Raw genomic sequence first — 25,149 nt, forward strand, 5'->3', positions numbered from 1 at the left:
GTGTTTGGGGGGTGGTGGGGGGTTTCTGGTTGGGGCGGGGGGTGGAGGAGGGGTGAGTGCGCTTCTTCGAGCAGCGGAGTGGTGCGGACAGAGGAGTGGAGTACTGCGGCAGCCGGCAGAGCCGCGGAGTGAGACCAAGTTGTGAAAAGGGAGCAGTGCGGCTCGTTAGTCCCGCCGGTCTTTTCATCGCAGGTATCAGAGAGCAGAGGAAGGAAGCGAATCCCCGCGTGATGCTCCGCTTGAGACCGCAACATTTCATTTGAGAGACGCCGCACGGGGGTGGTGGTGGAGATTGTAGCCTCTTGGCAAAGGTTTGAGAGACTATTTATTTCCCAGTTTAAATGAAAACTCCGGTCAGATTGACCGATAGACATCTCTGACGTCTTTTTTTTCCTTCCTACTCCGTCCTTCTTTCTGTGAGAAATTAAAAAAAGAAAACTGAGCAATATTTCATTTCGTTTTCCCAAAGGCGAGGTATTTTTGAGACAATTCACCGCGAGGGGCTGACACCTCTCAAGCCGTGCATCACCTGAGAGGAGAGCGAGACTGACTGCGCCAACATGGGGGTAAGACTGACGAATACAACTTTTTAACTGCGTTGTAGTCCTGCTGAAGTGGCCTGACAAGTGAGAGGTAGCCCGATGCTTGAAGGAAATGGTTTCAAACTGAGCCATGATGTCATTTTTTTCCTTCCTTCCTTCTTCCTCCCCTTCTGGAAATCCCGTTTGTCTGAGTGACATTGACTCTAATGCGGAACTGTGTTTTAGCCGTTGTCTCCGAGACTGCGACAAACTGCTGCCGTGTAGTGCAGAGGTGGACAGCAGCTCGTTCATTTCACTGTTTTTCAAATGATTATTTAATGCCACGTTTTGATTTGAATGTGATGACATTGGGGGTTCGTATCACTATCGTTTATGTCAGTGTCAGGACTCAATATGATGATATGAAATATAAAAAATCAGACTCTTACGTCTGTCAAGTCGACTATTTCTGTGTGGTGGGGGTCGCTGGTGTGTTTTGTGTGTTTTAGGTCTCTGACAGGCCGTGATTTGGCTATAACCTTGCCAACCAGCAGGCCTAATCGGTTTAGTCCTCTTGGGTGCTCTCGTGAGGAAGAGAGGGAGGGTGGGCATGTAATGTTCACCCTTTTCATGAACCTACACTCGAACACAATGTGTTTTTTTTTCTTTTTTGTATGATTGTTATTAATATTGCATTTAAATGCAAGTGCTCTGCTTAGGTGTCCCCAGGATGGATGGAGATTGTGCTTTGTGACCTCCTCCATGCCCTCACTGCCCCCCCCTCCCCTCCCCTCCCCCCTGCTGGCACTTTCCTCTCTCTGGCGCAGCACAGGGGAATGGTTTTGATTTTTTTTTTTTTTTGGGGGGGGGGGGGGGGGGGGGGGTGACCAGGGGGAAGATGTTGAGTCCACCTCGTCCTGGACATCCATCAGCTGAGGAGTCTCATCCTCAGCACCCTCGATGACCCGTGCGTCATAATGCGGTTACCGGGAATAAGCGCCTCACCAGCTTATTTCCCCTTTAATTTGTGACATAACGGGGACTAGATAATCGCTAACAGTGAACACATTTACGCACACTACAGATTCAAATTTTAATAAAAAAGAAAAGAAAAAGCGACGCAAGTTGCGCTTACGATCTCTTCGTCAGGAGGGTAAATTAGTCACCGTGACTTTAGGTTTTTATTCATAAACCATTATTAACGCCCCATATCCGTGTCCAATAAACCCATGAGCAGAATGAACACAGTGAGAGACCTTTTGGAAACGACACAGAACAAAATGAAAAATAAATAAATAAATAAATAAAAAATCGAAGGTGCCACTGCCGGGTTTGAGCTATTGCGCAATTTCTGCTCCACCGCCATCCTGCTCGAAGGGGGGGGGTTTGTATTTTTTAATCTGCTGCCCCATGCAGTCTGCCTCCTGGATGATGCAGTGGCATGACGCTGCAGACACCAGCCCCATGCGGTGCTGAGAAAGACCCATCAACTGCCGAAGCAGCGCAAACCGCTGTCATCGCAGTAACAGCAGCTGACGTTTACCCCCCCTCCTCCACCCACAACCACCACCCCCAACCCCCCCCCTTCCCCTGCATGCGGCATCTCATGTTTTCTCGTTCGAACATGGCTGCATGCTGCACGATACAGAGACACCCCAGTCCGTGTCTGGGTTGTCGTCCCGATGTGGGGGAGTCAAGCCGGCAGTTATTAGTGGGCACTGCGTCAAAAAGGGATGGCGAAAAAAAAAAAAAAAAAAAAAAAAACATTCGCTTCCGCCGCTGTGTGGAAGTTTGGTTGACCAGCGGGGAGGAAGAGACGCGGAGTGGAAACTGCGTGTCATTCCGGCGTGTCTCACACCATTCCAGGGTGCGGGCAAGAATAGTCACAGGATGGGTGTTTCTTCACCGAGGTGACCCTGGATGAGTGGGGGAAGGACGGGAAGGACGCGTGAAGGGATGGAGGAGTGGCGTGGAACTCTACCAGGAGTGTCACTACACGATGACACTCGTACATCAGTTTTCTTTCCTTTTTTTTTTTTTTTTTTTTCCTTTTTCCTTTTTTTTTTTTTTTTTTGTTCCTGTCTGTCTTCCCAGAATTTCGCACTGGCGCACTGTGCCATCGTTCTGCCAGCTGTCCTTTCCCAAGGCCGCAGGGGGCATCTCGCTTGCGACGTGCCTCCTGCGTCAAACTGGGGGCGGGGCCACCGGTGTGGAAATTCCCAATAAAGAGCCGTGATAGGCTGACGCGAGGTGCGACGCAGACAGCACCATGTTAAGATGCATCAGTGATGCCTTCACATCCTCCATACTGTTCCTCTCACTGCATTGACACAGCTCTGAGTATATAGGAGTGGTGGAAAGTGAGATGTGGATTTAAAAAATAATAATGCATGCATGCATGCATCAAATGCTGCTTTTCACCTTCAGACACGTGGCACAGATCAGACCACACCTGAAAGAACAGGAGATGCGTTTAGGGAGGGGGAAGATGAGTAGCAACGCGTCTGCGGGTGTAGTAAGACAGCAAGAGAGGGATTTAAAGTAAGGGAGGCGATGTATGGAGGGGGAGGGATGCTCGGCGCTAGATCCTGTTACAGGATAATGACCCGAGGCTCACATTACCGTGGTTCATGTTTCCTCTCGCTGCACCTTGTGGGGATTGATTATCAGGCGGAGAGGAGACAGATGGGAGAGGAAAGGGAGGGACGGGCTCGGGTGGGTGCTCCTCATAGGAGAGATGTGCCGTTGCTGAGCTGATGACCCATGAGAGCGTAAACGTGTAGTTTTTTTCTTCTTCTTTAAACAGTCGGCTTGTACGAAGGTCATAATGGCTGATGGTGTGGGGTGGGGCTGCTGTGAGAGCCTGCGAGCATCAGCTTCTCTATGAGACATTGACTGGACCTAATGAGCATCCCACGACTTAAAGGATTTTGAAATAACTACATCTATTTATATTTGCACTTGTGGGGGTGTGCACAGTCATAGAGAAGAAAAAAGAAGAAAAAAAGAGATGGTGAAGGTAATTCAGGAGTTGGATGGCATGCGGTCACTGCAGAGGCCCAGCCCTCCGTTTGGTGCAGAGTGCTGCACATCCCTCCCCATTGCACCTGCTGCCTGATCCTGATAGGTTGCACTGTACCATTGGCTGAGTTGTCCCACGCACCCCAGGAGCCAATAGAAAAGCACGTCTGTACGGGAGCCCGTCGGCCACAAGGTCTTTACCGATCGGCCTTTTGGTCCGGTGGCCTGGGGGTCAATTAAGGCCAATACGATGACCCTGGGCAAAGCTCCTTCATTGTGTCCTTCAAAGCACTTCGGTGTCTGATCAATAGAAATCCTTTACAACGAGAGCAAATTTCTGATTGAGACTACAGCTGAAGGACAAAGTCCAGATTTCTCCCGTGGCTCAGAAACTAGACTACAATTAGCCTCTTAACTGGCGCGAGACGAACAGGCCCGAGCAGTGAGCTCACCCAATAAATTGTAAAGGTCAACGCTGTCTCCTCGTTACTTTAAGAAAAGATAGAAGTAGACACAGTGATTGATATGGCCAACAGTTTTCCAACATTAACAAGTTGATGGTTTCCCCATAAGGAGAGCGACTCAGATGGGCCACCGGGCCTCACGACGGCAACATGATACATTCAGGGTGTCGTCCTGGAGATCCTGTGTATATGAATACACCAAGGTACATTGTGCTACACTGGGAAAACCCACTGGACAACGTTTTACATTAACTAAAAAAAAATTCAATGTGGCTATCAGTTAATATGTTGCTGCATTGTTCACAGCAAAATGATTTTCCTGTCATTTGTTCACGTCCGACACACCGGATACAAGGGGTCGTGTCAGCGTCACAAAGGGCTGCAATCGTGATAATCTGATATGTTAATGGATATTTTGGTAATTGTGCGAGCAGCAGCTGCATCTCAGGAAGGCGTGTATGTGTGTGTTGTATGAACATCTGCACATTTCTGTGTGGCCACCTGCCTGGTGGGGAGTCCTAAGGTGGCCTCTCTCACGCTGTGGCAAGAAGCCATGCTCCCTACCAGTGCCAAAAAGTCAAGATTTACAATTCTAATCTAGACCAGGCTCACACACACACACACACACACACACGGGCAGAGGAACACATGCTATAATGCAAGTTATTCACAGCCCCACCAACTGGACAGTGCAGTGCCAGATAGGGAGTTTTTATGGAGTAAGGTACACAATTTGAATTATTGGGATGAGCAGGGGACGGGACAGATAGATGGAAAACAGGGGTTTCAGTTTTGGGTAGGGATTTTTTTCGGTTTGCATTGTGTGTCTTGCCGCTCATTACTTTGAGAGAGCACACACAAGGCCGATGTTCTCAGAGCAAAAAAGGAGCCGTTATCTACTTACATCCATGCGGTTTAGAGATCAAGATTTTGATTCCAGTTGATATTAGTCATTCGTCAACTGGATCTATTGTTGTAGCTCATTCATCATGTTAATCCTCGGCTTGCTCAGTTACACAAAGTGCCCTTTGTGTTAATCTTTTCACATCAGTCTTTCTAGTTTGATATTTGTAATCTCTTGAAAAAACATTTTCGTGCGTCTTGACCTTGTTAAACGGAAAGATTAAAAGAATTTAAAAACAAGAGTGTCTTGAAAGTTTCTATTTTAAGGCATTTAATACTAATCATAGGTTTAAAGTAACAATCTAATCGTTTCCTCACGCAGCATTTTTAGAAGCGATTTGCTGAATAATTTGCACCTTGACGACAGAGAGAGGGGTGGTGATGGAGGGCTGGTGGAGGCGGGGGGGTAGTGGGCATAGTGGGCTAATCCAGTGTAGTAATCAGACTAGCTAATCCCAACAGCTATGTCCCTTGGTCAACTGCCTGAGCCCCCCTGTGGTCAAGAACCCTCATCCTACTGCAGGAAACAGCAGATGGCCCAATGACCTTGCAATGACACACACACACACACACACACACACACACACACACACACACACACACACACACACACACACACACACACACACACACACACACACACACACACACACACACAGCACGGTCATGATATCATGACCACAGCTGCAGAGATTCAATTAGAATTAGATGGACGTTCAGTGATTTGAAGATTATTTTTTTTAATTTTTAGCAGAAAATAAAAACAGGGATTCAGGAGATCGAGTTTGGCAGGAATCCTATTTTTATTCATTTTGAATAGGAATGAATGATTTGGGTCTTTTTAAGGGGGGGGGGGGGGGTCATATTTTATAGCATTACATCTATGAATACAAACAATAATGAGACACTTTAAATGACCAACAAACAAAAAAAAAAGCTGAAGCCAGTGGTTTATTTATGAATACAGATTCCTTTTGCATAGGAGCAATATAAAAAAAGATCATAAATAATGATATTTATTTCTTTTCATCATCCATTTCAATTGTAGCCCATGATTATGCGGAATTTGACAGTTTGTCTGAAAGTTAACAGCGACCTACCACATTTAATTTCATCACCAAGAGCATTTCATAGTTTAACTCTCCGAATCCCATAGTTATCTAATCACTGTGTCTCTAATAGATAAACATTTGTATATTGATCACACATCATCCAGTGCCTACGTTTTACCATCAAAACTCAATTCTGCTGCATTAAAATTCTTGCAATTCACCAGTGGAAACGTCAGCTGGACTTTATCCAATGCAGCTGCTCCGAAAACAGAATGAGTATACACACAGTCATGCACATCTGGCTTTGAGCAAACCAAATATTTCCAGTCAACAGTCACGCGGTAAACTATCATCATGCCACGATGCAGCTCCCGCATGGTGAGAGCTGAGGATCTAGTGTGTCTGAAGGGGAAGAGGAAGAGCAGACTCATAATATGTACGTAGCTATGACAAACACTGTGGTGGTTGCGGGACAATGAGGTAAAAAAAACAAGCAAAAAAAAATCTAATGTGGAGTCAACGGTTTTTTTTATGCCTGCAAACCACTTCCTCATTTGAGTTGTAGCGAGAAACCGAATGTCTGTACAACACCCATTAGTCTGTGCGTGCACAAACGTTTCTGTGTGCAGTTCAACCTCCCACCCCCGGTCAAACCCTCCGTTGCAGTGCGTGCCACAGCCTGTTGTCCTTAACAAACTTCATGTGGTACTTCTCTTCGGTGCCACTCCTAAACCATGAACGTCAGTTAAACAGTTTGTTCGGCATAACAGAGCAGCAACAGTCGACCTAAGTTTGCCTGAAATACAGTCAAACATTGAAATCCAAAACAAAAAACAACTATCATGTTAACTGACACTGATGGGAGATTTTTAACGGGCCCTGTCCTCTTGGGGGCTTCATGCCTGCATGCTGTAAGTGTCTTCTCTTCGCGGTTTTATCACATTATTTTACAGTGGCTGGGTTTCTCTCTGATTCCCTCTACATCTCTCTCCCCCTCTCTGCCGCAATGCGTTTAGACGCTGCACATACGGACTGTAGCCAATACAATGACTCACCTCTGCTCGCACAGACACACACTGACATGAGCACACACTCCAAACACACACCGATTCCTTGAATCAATTGGCCGCCTGTGTTATACAGCAGTGAATACAGTGTCCGGTTACAGCGGCATCAATTATTAGTTATCCTGCATCACATCAGGGGATCCTAGGAGTACGTACAAGGCCACTGCTGAGCTTCGTCACCATGCCAATGGCCTCTGCCAGTCACCATGGTTACCTGCCCTCCGAAACACGCTCCCTCGTCAATGTTGCTCGCATCAGGACAAATGGCAATATTTGGTGTTGTCAGGCCTTTATAATAACTTCAGGTGAAATCAAACATGGAGGCAGGTGGGCGACGTGTCGGCTTCACTCAAAGATGGATGTTTTAAGCAGTTTCGTAATAAGCCGGTATGTGACTGTTTGTGGCAGCGTGTCATTTGTGGATCCGCAGGAGATATTTGTATTTCCTCATGATGTCAGAGACATTTCTGTCTGTCACTCTGTGTCTGACTGCTTGTGAGAGAGTAAGCGTCTGTAATTCCAGCCACAAGTCTCTGTTTCCTTCCTCAGGACACAGGGGGCTCATTAAATTACCCAGAGCTGTATGATGCAGCTCAACACTCACTAAGGACGGCGCACACTTTCTGAGGTTAAAATGGTCTCTGCATGGATATTGATTACTCAACGCAACAGTCAAGTAACATGTGCAGCAGCGAATGTGAAATCAGACGAACATTCACAAACGGCATCGGAGCTTTGGTCGCTTATTTGTGCAGTTGTGCACCAGGCATCTTATCAGGTGTCTGAAGTGGGCAAGCGTTGGCAGGCTGTCCCTTTAATCAACAATGATTGCGTAGCAGGCCGACTGACACACACACACAAACCCAAAACAGGTATGCACTTAACATACTCAACATGCAGCAGATGCAATCAAGTGATAAGCTGGCAGGATCTGCCCCTGTGAGTCATGCTGATAACCACTCATTCATGGCTGCAAACAAACATAAACTTAAGGGCACGCACATAGACCAGCGGTGGGGGATATAAGCCATTAGCATATGACAAGAGTCAGTCAAAGTGACACGCTCACATGCATACAACATAAGTGAGGTTGTGCAATCTATTAGAGTGGGGTCACTGTGGCTCAAAACTGACACAGAGCCAGCAGACAAGGACTGCTGGTCAATATCTAATTAGAAGCATGAGGAGAGGGTGACAGCAGCTTCTCTCACTCTCTCGCTCGCTCCCTCTATCATCCTTTCTCCACCTGCATATCTCCCTCTCTCTCTCTCTCTCTCTTTGTCCCTATTTCTCACCTCCCACCGATGTCTCCCTTTCCATGTGCCCAAACCTGTCTGTCATCCACCCACTTCACATCTACCTCTCCGTCTCTTTACTTTTCAGCACACTTCTCTTTGTTTGGCCCTCCCTACCAACCGCTCCTATTGTGTAGGTTCCTGTGCATGTGTGTGCTTGTGTGTGTTTGACGTAAAGGAGAAATGAACGGTGTGTGTGTGCACGTTTATGTCACTAATTCAAGCATGCACTTTCCCGTAGGAGCAGGTGCACTATTGGACTGACAATACTTTCTAATTATGTATTCCCACTGATGATCAGACATTGGCCGGGGAAGGACCAGACAGAACAATACAATAGCTGCAAATTTACACACACTCGGTTGTGTTTGCCTCGGCACACTTGAATAGATGGTGTGTCTGTATTTCTGCATGTTGTTCAACACTTCTGATCTCAAAAAAGAGATAGTATGTATATACAGGACACGTGTGTTCAAGTACTGGCACAAAGATACACACACACACACACACACACACACACACACACACATCCAGGGTTTGTCTCTGAGGGAGTTCAGCAGCAGTACTTTTCCACTGCATCAATCTCTGCTCTGTGTAGCCTCCCCAGACCTGCCTGGTCTTGCTGCAGCAGGAGATTTGCTCACCTGTTCTTTTGTTGTCGAACTCTGCGTGTGTGTGTGTGTGTGTGTTTGCATATGTGTGTGTGTGTGAGTGTATTTGCAGCCAGGTCAAACATCTTCTCATCCACTCACGTGCTCCTCCCGGCCACACACGCCATTTGTTTCACAATCAAAAGTGATGGTTGAGCGGCCCCGCGCTTCATGGTGTAATCAGTGAGAGTCATCATGAACATGAGGTTTTGTGAGAATATTTTTATGACCACAAACCAGAAAGACAGGTCTGCGCAACCACGTATGAACATCGGTGTGTGGAAACTGGATTTCACAAGAGTTTCACTCAACAGCAGTGCAATGACAACTGAAGTCAGAAACCCAGTAGCATGCTTATCTTTGTTAGTCACGTTTTGTTTTTCCCTCCGTAGGCATGTGAAGATGTCCGTCGACACATGGAGGATCGTGCGTCCTCATTCATGCTGCCTCAAGGTTGCTTTTATGATATATTAATTTGACTCGGAAAGTGTATGTATCCAAGAGGATTGCGTTAAAGAGCAACCACTCAAACAAATCAGTCCAGTGGCGATGAGCTGCACGCTCACTGCGGACAGTGTTTCTGCCTGGCTGCACCACTAGAGGGTGTGAGCTGTATTTAATTCAGCACAAAGTTATTATAAATGCCTATATTCCTTTGTGCAACGGCTGCCTCATTTAATTTGAGGTTGTAAATCAAATGTTAGCGTTCAGACATATTTCTGATATGCTGACCTCTGATCTTAAATTGGGATGATTACTGCCATTGATTCCTCGTTGGTAGTTATTGACGTTTCTGCCTAATTCAGAACAAATTATGGGCCATCCCTTGCAGCTGGGCTGTGCTGCGCTCGCTGTCTGGTCATGAACTCGGTGCTTGCAGTCATCAGTATTTATGTGACTACATTGATCAGCGACCAAGCTCAGTTTTCTTGATGACCACGTCGTGTCACTGAAAGGCCCCTGCAGTGGGACCCAGTCTCACCCCATGGGAAGGATTCTTGCCTCTCCATGTCACCTCTGACCTTTGATGAGGCACATTTGTATTGATGTGGCCCAGCGGTCAGGCTGCTGTCCTTCCGGACAACGGGTTAGAGTTACAGTTATAGAACGATGAGGACTAGAATATGCAGTGCTGGAGAAAATCAGGGTTATTAATAGGCCTCCTATGTCTGGTTTAACAACATAAGCCAATTTCTAAGAGGACAGTGAAGAGTAAGGAGGGTGGCGGCTGGAACGACTCATGCTGAGGTGAATCTGGAAGAGTCAAATAAAGACACCTAACGTGTCTGTGTATAGGTCTAATTACATTTTCCAGTCAGTTCAACGTCAAAGTGTCTGTGATGCATTAGGTCTAATATTGTAGAGCATACTGGGATGGAGGAAGGAACCTTTTGATGAATCTACAGTCGGTATTCCTGCTTCCCGTCATGTTCCTAATGCTCACCACTGGATGGATGCTAAATGGAGCAGGAAGTGATTACTTACAACCCACAGTTTGCGCCTTTTGCACTTCATTATGTTTTGATGTGTCTCTCAGGCTGTTGAGGCCTTGACATCATAGCAACAATTATTTGATCGGTGAAAATCAGATGTGGATATCAGAGGTGACGGCAGGTGCATGTTTGTATGTGTGTAGATATTTCTGTCTGGGCAAAGCAGAGCTGCCAGGTTAAAGCAATACTATTATAGGGTCTTAATTTTTGAAACCTTATCCCTCAAATCCTCATAAATGGGCAATAATTCAATTATTAATGAGAAATACTACCTATCTCACAAGGCCACTTCTCAAGGATACAACATTATTTACTATGTGATGGAAGAGAGAAACATCAAGGGCATTCCAATAAAGCCCACTGGCTTTATTTCTTTTTGCAATCAGTGACTGATGAATACTCTTCGGATGCCAGACAGAGGCTTTCTGAACGGTTTAGTAATATGAAGCATTTTGATTCAGCCAGTTTAGCTTTCCTCGGTTATGATTCTGTGATCTGCAAGCCAAGAGAACAATTGAGACGTATGCAAAAGTTTACAGGCTAGTATCTCCTTAATCTAGTCAAAAGGCATGTGTAAAACATATGTGTGTGTCTGTAGTATGGGCGGTCAGACAGTTACCGCGTTGCCACCACACAGGACAAAGATGACCGATCCCCCAAGAAGAAGAAGGGGGCGGCGACCAAGGACATGGATGACCTGAAGAAGGAAGTGCCCATTGTGAGTAAAACCATCTGTAATCTCAGAATACTGGTCGATTTTCACGTTGGCGTTGAATGCGTCTCATGTGAATCCGCTTTCATTCATTTCAGTCAAAGTGTGATTAGTATGATGTGTGTCCAGTGTCTTCGTCGTGTCATTTCTGCCCATTATCCAAATGGATTTTATTTTGTGACGATTTTAGCAATTGAATGCTTATTGTTGAAGAGAACTATTTTATTTTTCTACGATACAAAATATTGTATTTTTTTATGGTAAGAGTGAATTGTTATCCGGTGGTCGTCACTCTGATCCCACATTTCAGCACAAGAAACAGAGCCCAGGGTCACCGTACCTTGCTGCCCTAATACTCTGTTCTCTCAGGTGAACTGCATGCGTAGAGTCCATGTGTAATTAACCTGGAGTTTTTGCTCGATGCTTGATGAAAAAGAAATCTTAAAACATTGTTGCATGGTACATGGTTTATTTCAGGCCTCTGTCTGTCCCCGTATTAATCTATGTTTTCCTTTGCACTTTGTTTTATTTTTCAATTCTTATAGACGGAACACAAAATGTCCGTCGAGGAAGTGTGCAGAAAATTCCAGACTGACATTGTCCAGGTGAGTTGATTGTACATCTGTTTTAGATTGTAGTTCACCACTAGGTGGCATCAGAGGTTGTTCTCTTTTTTCTTTTTTTTTTGGTTACTTGATTTTTTTATAATGCTGGAAGTTTTTTTTTAAGTGTAGGAATGATATATAAGTACTAAAGTTGTGATGATGTTGTTGTTGTTAGACCTGAATAAATCTCTCTCTCTCTCTATCTCTCTCTCTCCCTCTCTCTCTCTCTCAGGGCCTCACCAATGCCAAGGCAGCAGAGTTCCTGATCAGGGACGGTCCCAATGCCCTCACTCCTCCGCCTACCACCCCGGAGTGGGTCAAGTTCTGCCGCCAGCTGTTTGGTGGGTTCTCCATCCTGCTGTGGACCGGCGCCATCCTCTGCTTTCTGGCCTACGCCATCCAGGCAGCGACTGAGGACGACCCTGCAGGCGACAATGTGAGTGCGCCTAATTCGCCGCGCAGATTTTGCACCAACATATTCACATCTGGCCTGTTTACACCTCATTACGACATCCGTCACGCTCAATGCCCTGAAGAATTGACACCAATAACACACCCGCAAAGTCACTTCAGTGTCTAACACACTGAACCCTGTACCTTCCCGCAGCACACATTTATATGTGGCGTGGATGGACAACTCTCATCCCTCAAAGGTTTGGCTACCAAAGCATTTGAGAATTGCGACTACTAATTTCAGGAAATGACCTACCAGCATGTTTCTGAATTGAGTTAATCAAGTCGACACGCATGCATTTGCTCAAAATGCATTGTGGAGTATTTTCTTTGTGAATTTTACTCAAGGTTAAAGTGACCTTCCTCCTTCCATCACCTGGAAAAGTAATGAGTCACTGATTATTGAAAATGGGTTAGGTAGGTGGGGGGGCACCTTCCAGTTGTCTGACAAATGTTTTAAGTTATTTCTCTCTCTCTGTATCTCTATCCTTCTCTCTCTGCAGTTGTACCTTGGTATTGTGCTCACCGCTGTCGTCATCATCACCGGTTGCTTCTCCTACTTCCAAGAGGCCAAGAGCTCCAAAATCATGGAGTCTTTCAAGAACATGGTGCCTCAGGTAAGCCTACACCTGAATACATGGGACATGTTGGTTGAAAATGATCATACTTAAATTTGTAATATTATGTAAAATATTGTTTGATCATCAGAAGCCAAATAGTTTAAGGATTTCAGACAAGACAGAAAGGCGCTGAATGTGAAAATGCCTTAAAAAAAAAGTGATTGTTCAGAATTATTTTGAATAAATCATGCTCATGAATTAAAAAAAAAGAAATTACTTGATGGGTACTTTTCATGTTGCTATTTAGGTTACTAAGAAACCAGAGCACATAAAGTGTGTTTATGAGCATTACACAACATAAAAGCTCATAATTGCCCCTCCTGCTACAATAGATTTATCTGTCAGTCAAAGTCATATTGAACTGTCCTCCCACTGCCACTGCTTGTCAGCTGCCAAACCTTTACCTGTTTTCTTTGTATTGAATTACATGCTCGGCTAAAAGAAGCTGCACAGTCGGAGGTTGCCAGTTTTTGACTACACATAACAGTACATACTGTTTGTTTTGATTTCAAATGCTTAGAAATGTGATTAAAACTTACCCTGACAGCTTGTGCAAGAAGATGAATGAATATAAGAGAAATTCTTTGCAACCTTATGAAATGTGTTTTGTTGTTGTTTTTTTTCTGATTTCTAACTTCTCACTGGTCTGTTCTTGCAGCAAGCGTTGGTGATCCGCGAGGGTGAGAAAGTACAGATCAACGCTGAAGAAGTGGTGGCTGGAGATTTGATTGAAGTGAAAGGAGGAGACAGGATCCCTGCTGACATCAGGGTGGTGTCTGCTCATGGCTGCAAGGTATATACACACACACACACACACACACACACACACACACACACACACACACACACACACACACACACACACACACACACACACACACACACACACACACACACACACACACACAATCATGTCAAAAGTTTGGGCTTCCCGTTGAAGGTAACCACATGTATATTGCCGCCCCACAGGTGGATAACTCCTCCCTGACCGGAGAATCAGAGCCTCAGAGCAGGTCGCCTGACTGTACCCATGACAACCCCTTGGAAACTCGAAACGTCGCTTTCTTTTCTACCAACTGTGTTGAAGGTATTGTCCCCATGGCAATATTATCGTGTGCGCCAATTGAGTTGAGTGCCTGTGGTGAGAAATAAAGCCACCAAATGTAATCAAGCTATGGTTATTTAACAGACCCGCGTCCTTAAATGACTATTAAAGATGCTAGCACAATAATAAAAAAAAAACAACAAAATCACTCACTCTTTGAAAGTAATAGATTATGTTCTTAATTCCCAAACCAGGCACAGCTCGGGGCATCGTTATCTGCACTGGAGACCGCACAGTCATGGGCCGCATTGCTACTCTGACCTCGGGCCTGGAGACCGGCAAGACACCCATTGCCAAGGAGATCGAGCACTTCATCCACATCATCACTGGGGTGGCCGTCTTCCTGGGGGTCACATTTTTCATCCTGGCCATCATCCTGGGTTACTCCTGGCTGGAAGCCGTCATCTTCCTCATCGGCATCATTGTGGCTAATGTGCCTGAAGGGCTGCTGGCCACCGTCACTGTAAGTAGATTAGTGATGCTATTATTACTGTATACTTCACTCTGGCAGTTTTGGGTTTCTTTTTTAGCCCATGCTGACTTAAGCTTATTGCATTAACACAATAAAGGAAAAGGATTGGGTTTATTATAAATTGAACAGAATGAACAGGGTCAGTACCGATGGGCTTGTGTTGGATGTCGTGTTTTAAATTCTCATTTTATAGTGAAACTGGTTATTTTTAATGGATTACCTCTAATTCAATTACTTCAGTTTGTTTGTTTTTTGCAACAGATGCTTCTGAACACCCTGAATAACAGTGCGGTGTAACATCATGGACGTGTGTGTGTGTCTGCAGGTGTGTTTGACTCTGACTGCCAAGCGTATGGCGAAGAAGAATTGCTTGGTGAAGAATTTGGAGGCTGTGGAAACACTGGGCTCCACGTCCACCATCTGCTCCGACAAGACAGGCACTCTGACCCAGAACAGGATGACAGTGGCCCACATGTGGTTCGACAACCAGATCCACGAGGCCGATACCACCGAGGACCAGTCGGGTCAGTGAGAATAAAGGCGTCACGCGCGTCCTCCAAAATGCTTTACGAGCCTTTGCAATGACGCCTCCTTTTTTTCCCTTCCTCGCGTGCAGGCGCTTCCTTTGACAAGAGCTCGGTGACGTGGCTGTCTCTGTCTCGCGTCGCCTCTCTGTGCAACCGCGCCCAGTTCAAAGCTGGACAGGACTCCTTGCCCATCCTGAAGCGCGACGTGGCCGGAGACGCCTCGGAGTCGGCCCTGCTCAAGTGTATCGAGCTTTCCTGCGGCTCAGTCAGGCTGATGAGGGATAAGAACAAGAAGGTGGCCGAGATCCCCTTTAACTCCACGAACAAATACCAGGTAAGTAACGGCTTAATATGTCTGTTTGCAAACAACGGATATCGACAGTGGTATTAATATCGATGCATATTATCTGTGTATTTATTGCATCCAAGGGTTGTTTTTTTTTCCTCTCTAACACAAATTTCTTTTCTTCTATCTCAGCTATCCGTACATGAAACGGAGGATCCTAATGATAACCGCTACCTGCTGGTGATGAAGGGAGCCCCCGAAAGGATCCTGGACCGCTGTTCCACCATCATGCTGCAGGGCAAGGAGCAGCCTATGGATGAGGAGATGAAGGAGGCTTTCCAGAATGCCTACATGGAGCTGGGAGGACTGGGAGAGAGAGTTTTAGGTGAATATACAGCCATATCGAGAGTTATTCATACAAAGCTTTAAAAAGAGATCATATAAGTATTGAGATAAAAAAAATAAAAAAAATTGGGATTTGATTTCATAACATCTCGCTGCATATTGTATCTCTTCAACACACAATTTTTAATCATTGCATAACCTATTTGGATTTTCTATTCCTTATTCCTTTTTTTTTTAAAGTGTTTTTAAATAAAGGTTTTAAATTATTAATACATAAGATAAAAGTGTATTTTCCCAGTTCTGAAAAAATCCATTCATTCAGCTAAGGTGCAAAAGATTGAAATAATTTCCCCAGATTTTCATTCATACAGTGAAATCTCCACCTATTTTTGGATTTATTACACTATAACTGAAATATTTTATGGATTATTTAATTTTTGCTTTAAATTTTTAGTACATAAGAAATTCAAATCAATTCTGATCCTTCTGATTCTGATGTTATCAGCTTTTTGTCCTATTCTTATCAGTTGTAGGCAATAATTATAAGAATAACATGCCTCAAACCATTCACTGTCTATGTTATGAGTGTAGAAGTAACTGAAAAAACAATATTCTAATCTATTTAGAAGCGCCTGTACACAGTTTACATTAGAGACCAGTGGCATGTGACTCAAAAACACATCCCCACTGTAAAGGCAACTGTAGCATGTGAAATCTTTTGACTCTTTTGGTTCTTACATGTTGAAACTAGACACAGGGGTTCATTCATTTTTGAAGGCAATCGATTCAGATCCTCTCACACATAGATGAGAGGAGCCGGCCGTGTCCGTCGCTCATGGAGCCACATCACATTTCTTCTCCTTCTCTAGGTTTCTGCCACTTGCTTCTGCCAGAGGACCAGTACCCCAAGGGCTTTGCCTTCGACACAGACGATGTTAACTTCCAAACAGACAACCTGTGCTTTGTTGGTCTCATGTCCATGATCGATCCTCCTCGTGCTGCCGTGCCTGATGCTGTGGGCAAATGCCGATCCGCTGGTATCAAGGTGAGCTACATCATCTCACCTTCAGCGGAGCCGACTTTGGAGTTTAGTCCGTCAAGGCTGATGGAAAAACAAGGTATTTTGTTGCTCTTTTAGGTCATCATGGTCACTGGTGATCACCCAATCACAGCCAAAGCTATTGCCAAGGGAGTGGGCATCATCTCAGAGGGCAACGAGACAGTGGAAGACATTGCTTCTCGTCTCAACATCCCAGTCAGCCAAGTGAACCCCAGGTGAGCAGCGTACTGGGAGACGCACACTGAACATGAATGCCGGCAAACTATTAGCGACACATTGGTGTTTGACCGTCTGTGCCGTGCGTGTTTAGGGATGCCAAGGCCTGTGTGATCCATGGCACGGACCTGAAGGACCTCTCTCAGGATCAAATGGACGATATCCTGAGGAATCACACAGAGATTGTGTTTGCCAGGACCTCCCCCCAGCAGAAGCTCATCATTGTGGAGGGATGTCAGAGACAGGTCGGAACAATCACTTGAATATTGTTTTAAAGCAAAAGTGTTTTGTTTTTTTTAGATCAGGAGAATCAAACATACGGCATCAAACCCCACCTGCCGGTGAAAATGACTCAGCAAACAATTATAGTCAAGATATTCATGCAGCAGTGAGAGCAAGTTAAATAGCGTGAGCGTGGAAGTCACACTCCAGTGAGTTTTTAAAAACACTGAAGGCCAAATAGTAGCTCGGCTTTGGCCCAACGGTCTGGAGACAAACGAGTTTTGAAAAAAAGAATTAATTGACTGTGAACCTTTATCAGAACATGTCTTGTACTTCCCTGCTATAAATGCTTGCTATTTATAGGTTAACATGCTATAGTTTTCTGCTTCGGCTCTACTGAGAACAAACTGGGCTGTTGAGGCGCTCCTGCACTTTCACACCAGCAGATGGCGCCAGTTACACAACTATAAGAGACTGACGCCTTCAAATCATACATGAAACTTGTCTTTAGTCTTTCATGTTATTTAAGAAGATGAAACAGTCAAAAATGCTTATTTGCGTTCATATAAAAATACAAAACAAAAAGTTGATGAAAATTTGACCGATTTTCAATTTGCGAGCGATGAAGCAAAATGCAATTATTTACAAATGTATACTTTTATTTTTACATATGCAGTATAGTAGATCTTTCAGGAAAAAATAGTAATGCTGATGCTAATATGTAATATTAATGCAGCTGTCTATATTCATATATGCAATTTGTTAGTCTTATTTTTGTGTTCCAAAGAGTTTTTTTTTTTAAACTGTGGTATATATATGTTGTGACGAGAGAGTCTCCCTGGAAATTAAGATAATGTCATCCATTATGGAAAATAGCAATGGGTGGTCAATAAATTGTCGCTTCTTTCATGCTGTTCACATTCTGTCCAACCCTCGTCTCTTCCAGGGTGCTATTGTAGCTGTCACAGGTGACGGTGTGAATGACTCCCCCGCACTGAAGAAGGCCGACATTGGTGTTGCTATGGGAATCTCGGGCTCCGATGTGTCCAAACAGGCTGCCGACATGATCTTGCTGGATGACAACTTTGCTTCCATTGTCACTGGAGTCGAGGAAGGTGAGAAGCCCCTGTGGACAGACGTGAAACATCAAGTGAAAGACATACTGACACATAGAAACTTTGAATCAGGGGGGCCGGGATTTATGGTTTCACATGTTTAGTTCTTTTCTTTTTTTTAAACAGCTGCAGTATGTGGTGTATAATCTTTGGTTTCCCCTCCCTTCTAGGTCGCTTGATCTTTGACAACCTTAAGAAATCTATTGCCTACACCCTGACCAGCAACATCCCAGAGATCACCCCCTTCCTCTTCTTCATCATCGTCAACATCCCCCTGCCACTGGGGACCATCACCATCCTCTGTATTGACCTGGGAACTGACATGGTAAGTACTTTTCAAACACGTATACTTTGATATAACCTTAAGAGAGACTTTATCACTGAATAAAGCTCCTTCTGATCTGTCAAACACAAAATGTTTTCATATCTTCCTCTTCCCTCAGGTTCCAGCCATCTCTCTGGCTTATGAAGCAGCTGAGAGTGACATCATGAAGCGTCAGCCCAGGAACCCATTCAGGGACAAGCTGGTGAATGAGAGGCTTATCAGCATTGCCTATGGACAAATTGGTAGGTGAACTTAGGATTGCAACCGTGGATTCAGGCTATAAATTGCCTCAGATCTGGATTGAAGTTCGATCAGGGTTACCTGGATGTAATTTTTGTGTTGGAAACAACTCAACCCCCCCTCCCCTGTCGCGGTTACAAACAATCAAAACAGGATCATCTTTCAATATTTCAAGTTTTGGGGGGAAAAAAACACATTTGAAAAGTTAGAATACTTAAAAATGAGTTACTCACTGTCTATGTCCTATGTGTGTGTTTGCTCAGGTATGATCCAGGCTCTGGGAGGCTTCTTCGCCTACTTTGTCATCTTGGCTGAAAATGGCTTCCTCCCATCCAGACTGGTTGGCATCAGGCTCAACTGGGACGACCGTTCCCTCAATGACCTGGAAGACAGCTACGGGCAGCAGTGGGTGAGTGTGTGTCACTGTGTTTAGGGTGTGTTTGGTATGGACCCATTAAAACCACAACACGTGTGATTGGAGAGAAGGTTTCCGACTGGATGTCTATCCCTTTTTCACACTTCATTAGTCGTCAGCTGGTACAAAGTGTGACATTTCTGCCGAAGACGAACGCTGGAAGTTACAGACAAAGCGTCTCTTCTCCCATTGTTCTTGCTCTCTTGGTTTTGTTCCTTATCTCACGATCTGCCCGCCCTCTCCTGTCCCCTCAGACGTATGAACAGAGGAAGATTGTGGAGTTCACATGTCACACAGCCTTCTTTGTCAGTATCGTGGTGGTGCAGTGGGCTGATGTCATCATCTGCAAGACCAGACGTAACTCTGTGTTCCAGCAGGGCATGAAGTGAGTGCAACCGTGACGCCACCGTCACACAAGCCTCCCCTCACTCGCTTCCTTGCCACATTGGCATAAATATAAATCACATGATTCTGAAGATATTTCCTTGCCTGAATGTCTCGTGTGTCTCCCACCCCAGGAACAAGATCTTGATCTTCGGCCTGTTTGAAGAGACAGCCCTGGCTGCCTTCCTGTCCTACTGCCCAGGCATGGATGTGGCACTCAGGATGTATCCACTAAAGTGAGAGGCTCTACTTCTTTGATCGCATGGTTCCGTTTGGTAAAAAAACACGTTCGGTTTGTGCGTTTATTTCTGTTGTTTTTAACGCTTCCCCTTTTCTCTCCTTGTCCATAGGCCGACTTGGTGGTTCTGCGCATTCCCTTATAGTTTCCTCATCTTTGTTTATGATGAAGTTCGAAAACTTATCCTCCGCCAAAACCCTGGAGGTTAGTAGCATTTTCTCTTCTAATGTACAAGTCATGGCTGTTTTAGATCTTCAAATAACATTGATGGAGCTCTGCAGCAGCCAAAAACCCATCAGTTGTGTCACTGCAAAGCAGCACATTTGAATTGTAATGAGGAGTTTTTGATGATTTGGCTCGTTGCTTTGTGAACTCCTGTTCATGCACATTTAGCTTTTTTTTACATGGAACAAACAAAGATCATTTATTTTTTTACTTTGGATGCACCTCTTATTTGAGAGAAACTGAACAGCACAACAGCATCATTTGTGTCCTCACGTCTCTGCCTCCTGGCAAAAGAAGCTACATTTGTATTTGGCAGACATGAGAAGAGTTTATTCTACTATGTTTATCCAAAGCACATGAAAAGAACTGTTATTCTAATTTATTGAATTAAATTCCAAATACATTTCATGTGACGTATTCAGGGGGGGGGGGGGAAATCATCATCATTATTATTATTATTATTATTATTATTATTATTATTATTATCATTATTATTATTATTATTGACACAATTCTTAATTGAATTGGCTCTGTATAAATGCTCTAAAATGCAATAAATAGTTGGACGTTGCTCATGGGGTTTATCTTATATACCGCAGTATCTCATATTGTTTGATATAAATATATAAGATGACACATTATATAAAAAGTGTATTAATTTAGATAATTATATAGCAAATTGACACCAACTTCAATAATATCAAAAAACATCCATTAAAATATTGACTATTACACACAACTTAATGGAAAATCTTTATTACGAGTACATTTTTATGTTTATTAAGAAAATTGATCCAAACTCATGTCAGAGGGTTTGTTTTTTTTGGACTAAATATTGAAAATGTTTCATTAACTCCCTCTTTTTCTTCTTCCTCTCATTCTGCAGGTTGGGTGGAGAGGGAGACATACTATTGATCAATGGAGCGTCATTGCTCAAGCCCCTTACATCTTTCACTTATTTCTCCCCGCTGCCACTCCATCTCCACATCTCCAGACGCCCTGCCCCCGAAAAGACAAAAACCGCTTTGAAGCAATTTTCATCACTCAACTGCCCCAAAGATTAAAAACAGCAAAAGCACCTTTACAACTTTCTACATCGGCCTGCCCCCCCCCCCCCCTTTTCTCCCCACCTCCTATGATACTCTTTGCATGTGTTCTCTCACTGCTGTGTACATAAACCAATATATCTACCAAACGGCAGCTGCATATTGTGTATGTAGATCTGAATGAGCTAAAGATACAAATTGAGTGTCTATGCTCTGCAAAAAAGGGCCATTCAGCTCCCTCCTGTCCCTGCCCCCCCCCCTCCTCTGTCCTCTTGTCTTTCTGTACACCTGCGTTGCCCTCTCCTTCCCCGTCTCGCCAACCCTTTGCTTGTCCTCCAATCACACACAGATATAAAGATCACAACAGTGAGATCCCACCGCCGACACCACTTCGACTGCCACCGCTCGCCTCCGTCTCCTGTCTGTGGAGGACCAGCGGAGTGGTCACCTCCCTGACGTTCTCACTGCGTCCATTGTCCTTCGGTTCCGTTCTCAACGGCCACAGTGTTTTTGTTTTTTTTGTTGTTGTTTTTTTTTTTTTTATTTAAATATGTGGGTTAGGGAGGGGGTTTGATGATTTTACTTGTCTTTTTTTTTTTTTTTTTTTTTTTAATTTCTAAGATGGGAGGGGAGGTGTGTGAGAGCTGCTTTTCCTCATTTAGGTCTAACAAAGCACACCCCATGGCGTCCTGTCCCACCCACCCCCACCCCACCCTACCACCCCACCCTACCCGCCCCTCTCCTCCTGCTGGTCTCTCACGGCTCTCCTCTCCCTCCCCTCCCGCCCCGTTTGTCTCTGTTTGTGTGCACTGTGTGAACCATTTACCTTGTTAATAACTATTACAGTACACCCCCCAAGGTGGTAAATACAACTCAATCTTTCTGTGTGCTCTAGGAAATCTATATAATTCTATACTGAATTTAAATGAAACGATAAAAAGAAAAAAAAGAAAAACACATGTTGGAAAAACAGCTCAAGAGAGACATTCATGGAGACCATCGACAACATTGGTGAGGTTTGGAAAAAAAAAAGTGAGCGATGTCTGTCTCTCTTTTTATATTTTCTTTGGTTTCAATTATATTTTCTTTTTTTTTGCTGGTTTTTCTGGAGGCTATTTAAAGCAAAGCAGGGTTTTAGGTTGTGTTTATACCAAAAGACGCAAGACACCAACCAAGGCTTTCAGGTTCCTGTCACTGCAGGTGAATGGGTATGATGTGGTGCAGTGTGCCGTGATGTGGTGAGTGGTGAGTCCATGTGCCTGGGGGGTCTCTTACCGGATCAGATCCAGGCCCGGTTCACCCCGGGTCCTGGTGCCGACCTGTCTGCCCTCTCGCACCCCCGGGGTCTGTGTGCATGTATGTGTTGGAGACCAGTGAAGGGCCAGCAGTCTCAGGCTGGGTCTTTCTCAGATGGCTGAAAGGGTCAAGATTCAAGAGAAAAAGGAAAGAAAAAAAAATACACAACTAGTAGAACATGTGTGTCAAATAAATGAAATCAACACCAATAAAACATCTAGAACATTTAATACAACCAAGACCCGTCTGTGTGTCTTTTCTCTGTTTTTTTGACTCATGAACTGAATTTTGTTTTATTCAGCTCTCTGCATGGAAATAGTTTGAAATGTATTGGTAAATGTGTGCTAAATTGTATTCACTCTACAATCTGTTTGTGGCTGGAGCCTTATCAGAAGACCACATTACGAGGCTTGTGTATTTTGTTATTTTTTTATTTACAACAAAAGAATGGAAGCTATATATTTTTAGTGCTAATATGTCATTTATGTACCTGCATCTTTGGGTCTTAGACAGTTTTATGGGATAATAATGCCTTTTTCCTTAAGTTTTCCACACATGTGTAAAGCTTTAGTAGACTGGAACCGTTTGTGCTGTATCCTCACCATTATTCCAATACATGTATTCAAAGAAAATAAAACAATCCAAATTAATTTTCTTCTCAATATGACATGCACCCAATCGAACGTCAATAAATTGAGTTACAGACAGTGCCCGGTGTTTAGCGCAGCGGAAATGACAGCATGTATAATCGAGGACGAGGTGCCACCTAGTGTTGTGAAAACGTGCACTACAAACCACACAATATTTTAACTTCCAAAGGAAAAGAGTTGGCAGCGGCCCAGAATAATGCACCAGACATTCAGTAAAACATGTCTGCCTTGTCTCACTTCAACATCAATGAGATCTGAGATAAGGATCACTATTTGCAGGACTGACTTTAAATAAAATACGGCGCAATATCACGTTATTTCCCAGAAGTCATAGTTTAAGTACTTTTTTTTTTTTTTTTTTTTTTTTTTTAGAAAGTGACACATCTTGAGGTTGTGTGTTTAGGGGAGAATAATAACTTCAGTGAATAATAAAATGAGAAAAGAGTTGCATTACTGTAAATAAAGGAAAGCTGTACATCTTTTATCTTCAGGGAACAGAATGTAATTGCGCTCCCTGTCTGTGTCACAGCGGTCATCTATTTTAAATGAACTTCTTATTGTCCACCTTGTACACAAATCACGTGGATTAAACACAGTATGAGGCTCCATGATGCGAGTGGGAACGGGGCGTTTGTGAGAGGTCACGTCGCCACGATCTGTAAAAAAAAAAAAAAGATTCAGGACGTGTCCTTTACAGTTAGAAACACGAAAAAAAACTTTTTTGGAACGGCTCCACCGGCGGCCAATGACAAACACACTGTCTCCAGCTCATACATGCACACACAAAGACGCACACACACACACACACATTTCCTGTCACTTTCACCCTTGTTCTAATTTCCCTCGTGTCTCTGCAGTGAGCTCACTGCAGTGCGACTCTCCCCCCCACCCTCCTCCCTCCGCCCCTCTGTTCGCCACCCCGACGTATAATAGAATATCGATCGCTTGCCTTTGCCGCAGTGTGTAACCGAGTGTGCCTGTGGACGTGTGTGTGTGCATGACTGGGGCCCTCCAAGGTCATCGCCATGGCAACCTGAGCATGGGGTCTTTTCGCTGTGCTGTCACAGAGCACAGGTCACCAGGGTCACGTGAAAAGCGGGGCGTGAGGGGGACAAGAGGGGGCTGGCGAGCTGCAGTGTGAGATAGGGAAGAGGAGCCAAGAGGGTTTTGAAGCCGGCCTATTCCACCGTGTATTCGGACCGGACCAGAATAATGAAAAAAATGTACAGACTAAGTGCTGAGGGCCACTGAGTTCACCGGAACGCCCGCCATGCATGCAAAAAAAAACACAAGCCCACTGTAGTATGCAAAAAAAAACACAAGCCCACTGTAGTAATAACTGAGCTGAGAGGAGAAAAAATAAATAAATAAATAACCTGTGTCTTTATTAGAGAGGAGAAATTAAAGCTGCAAATCAAGTGTTCTTGAGATATTTTGACATGGAAAGCTGGCTGGTCCAGAGGGTCCTGCAGCTCCTGAAGAATAAACCTGAAGTAAAGGTTGTTGGTCTTGATATTTGGAATGTTTGCATGTAACATTTTTTTTTCCCACCCGTACATCTGTTTCTTAAAAAAATAGGCAAAAACCTGCAAGAAAGAGCACGGCATTTTCAGTAACTCAATACTAAAAAAAAAAAAAACCTCCATTTACGAGTACTCACCACAATAACTAGTTTCTTGGAAAAGTAACTATTGCATTTGCTTTGTTTGTCCCAATTGGCCTTTCCTTAGTGTGCATTTTTGTATTGTTGGGAAAATAGTGAAACAATGAAGTCCCATGTTTTTGTTTTTTTACTTCAAAACAGCTGAGATCAATTCTGAATAAAATGAGTTAATACCAATCATATCTGCTTCAGAAAGTATGTCAACATAATCACCTCACTGTTTGTTTTAACCTCTTCAGACGTATCACATGATTTTATTTGACCTCATCACCAGCTCCAAATAGGTTTCTCACGCTAATCAGTGTGAATATATATTATATAAAATCATTGATACACGATTTGAAAACTACTGTTCTTTCTCTTAGTCAACTTGCTTTGCTTTATCTCATTCTTGTGACTTTAATATCAATATTTCAACCCAGATGCATGACTGTGTGACCAAAAGCATGAACAACTAAATACC

The 25,149-nt window shown here is 44.0% G+C and overlaps 1 protein-coding gene across 1 annotated transcript; it reads left to right on the forward strand.

Moving 5' to 3' along the window:
• The first annotated feature begins 107 nt into the window (after positions 1-107).
• Positions 108-23,010, forward strand: atp1a3b (ATPase Na+/K+ transporting subunit alpha 3b). The gene is made up of 23 exons (XM_080501604.1): positions 108-311; positions 470-566; positions 11,065-11,184; positions 11,724-11,783; positions 12,016-12,219; positions 12,740-12,853; positions 13,515-13,649; positions 13,826-13,943; positions 14,156-14,424; positions 14,759-14,957; positions 15,050-15,294; positions 15,439-15,631; positions 16,461-16,636; positions 16,730-16,866; positions 16,962-17,112; positions 18,036-18,204; positions 18,375-18,529; positions 18,648-18,771; positions 19,033-19,178; positions 19,439-19,569; positions 19,703-19,804; positions 19,919-20,010; positions 20,918-23,010. The coding sequence occupies exons 2-23, from the start codon at positions 561-563 to the stop codon at positions 20,944-20,946; spliced, it is 3,075 nt and encodes a 1,024-aa protein (XP_080357730.1). The 5' UTR covers positions 108-311; positions 470-560; the 3' UTR covers positions 20,947-23,010.
• The last annotated feature ends 2,139 nt before the right edge of the window (positions 23,011-25,149 follow it).

This window comes from Blennius ocellaris, assembly GCF_963422515.1.
Source record: "Blennius ocellaris genome assembly, chromosome: 8".
Lineage (NCBI taxonomy): Eukaryota > Metazoa > Chordata > Actinopteri > Blenniiformes > Blenniidae > Blennius > Blennius ocellaris.

Coding starts and splice junctions, on each gene's coding strand:
- atp1a3b (XM_080501604.1), top strand. Junction 11,185..11,723: donor TGAAGAAGGAAGTGCCCATT/GTGAGTAAAACC, acceptor CAATTCTTATAG/ACGGAACACAAAATGTCCGT. Junction 16,867..16,961: donor GTCAGCCAAGTGAACCCCAG/GTGAGCAGCGTA, acceptor GTGCGTGTTTAG/GGATGCCAAGGCCTGTGTGA.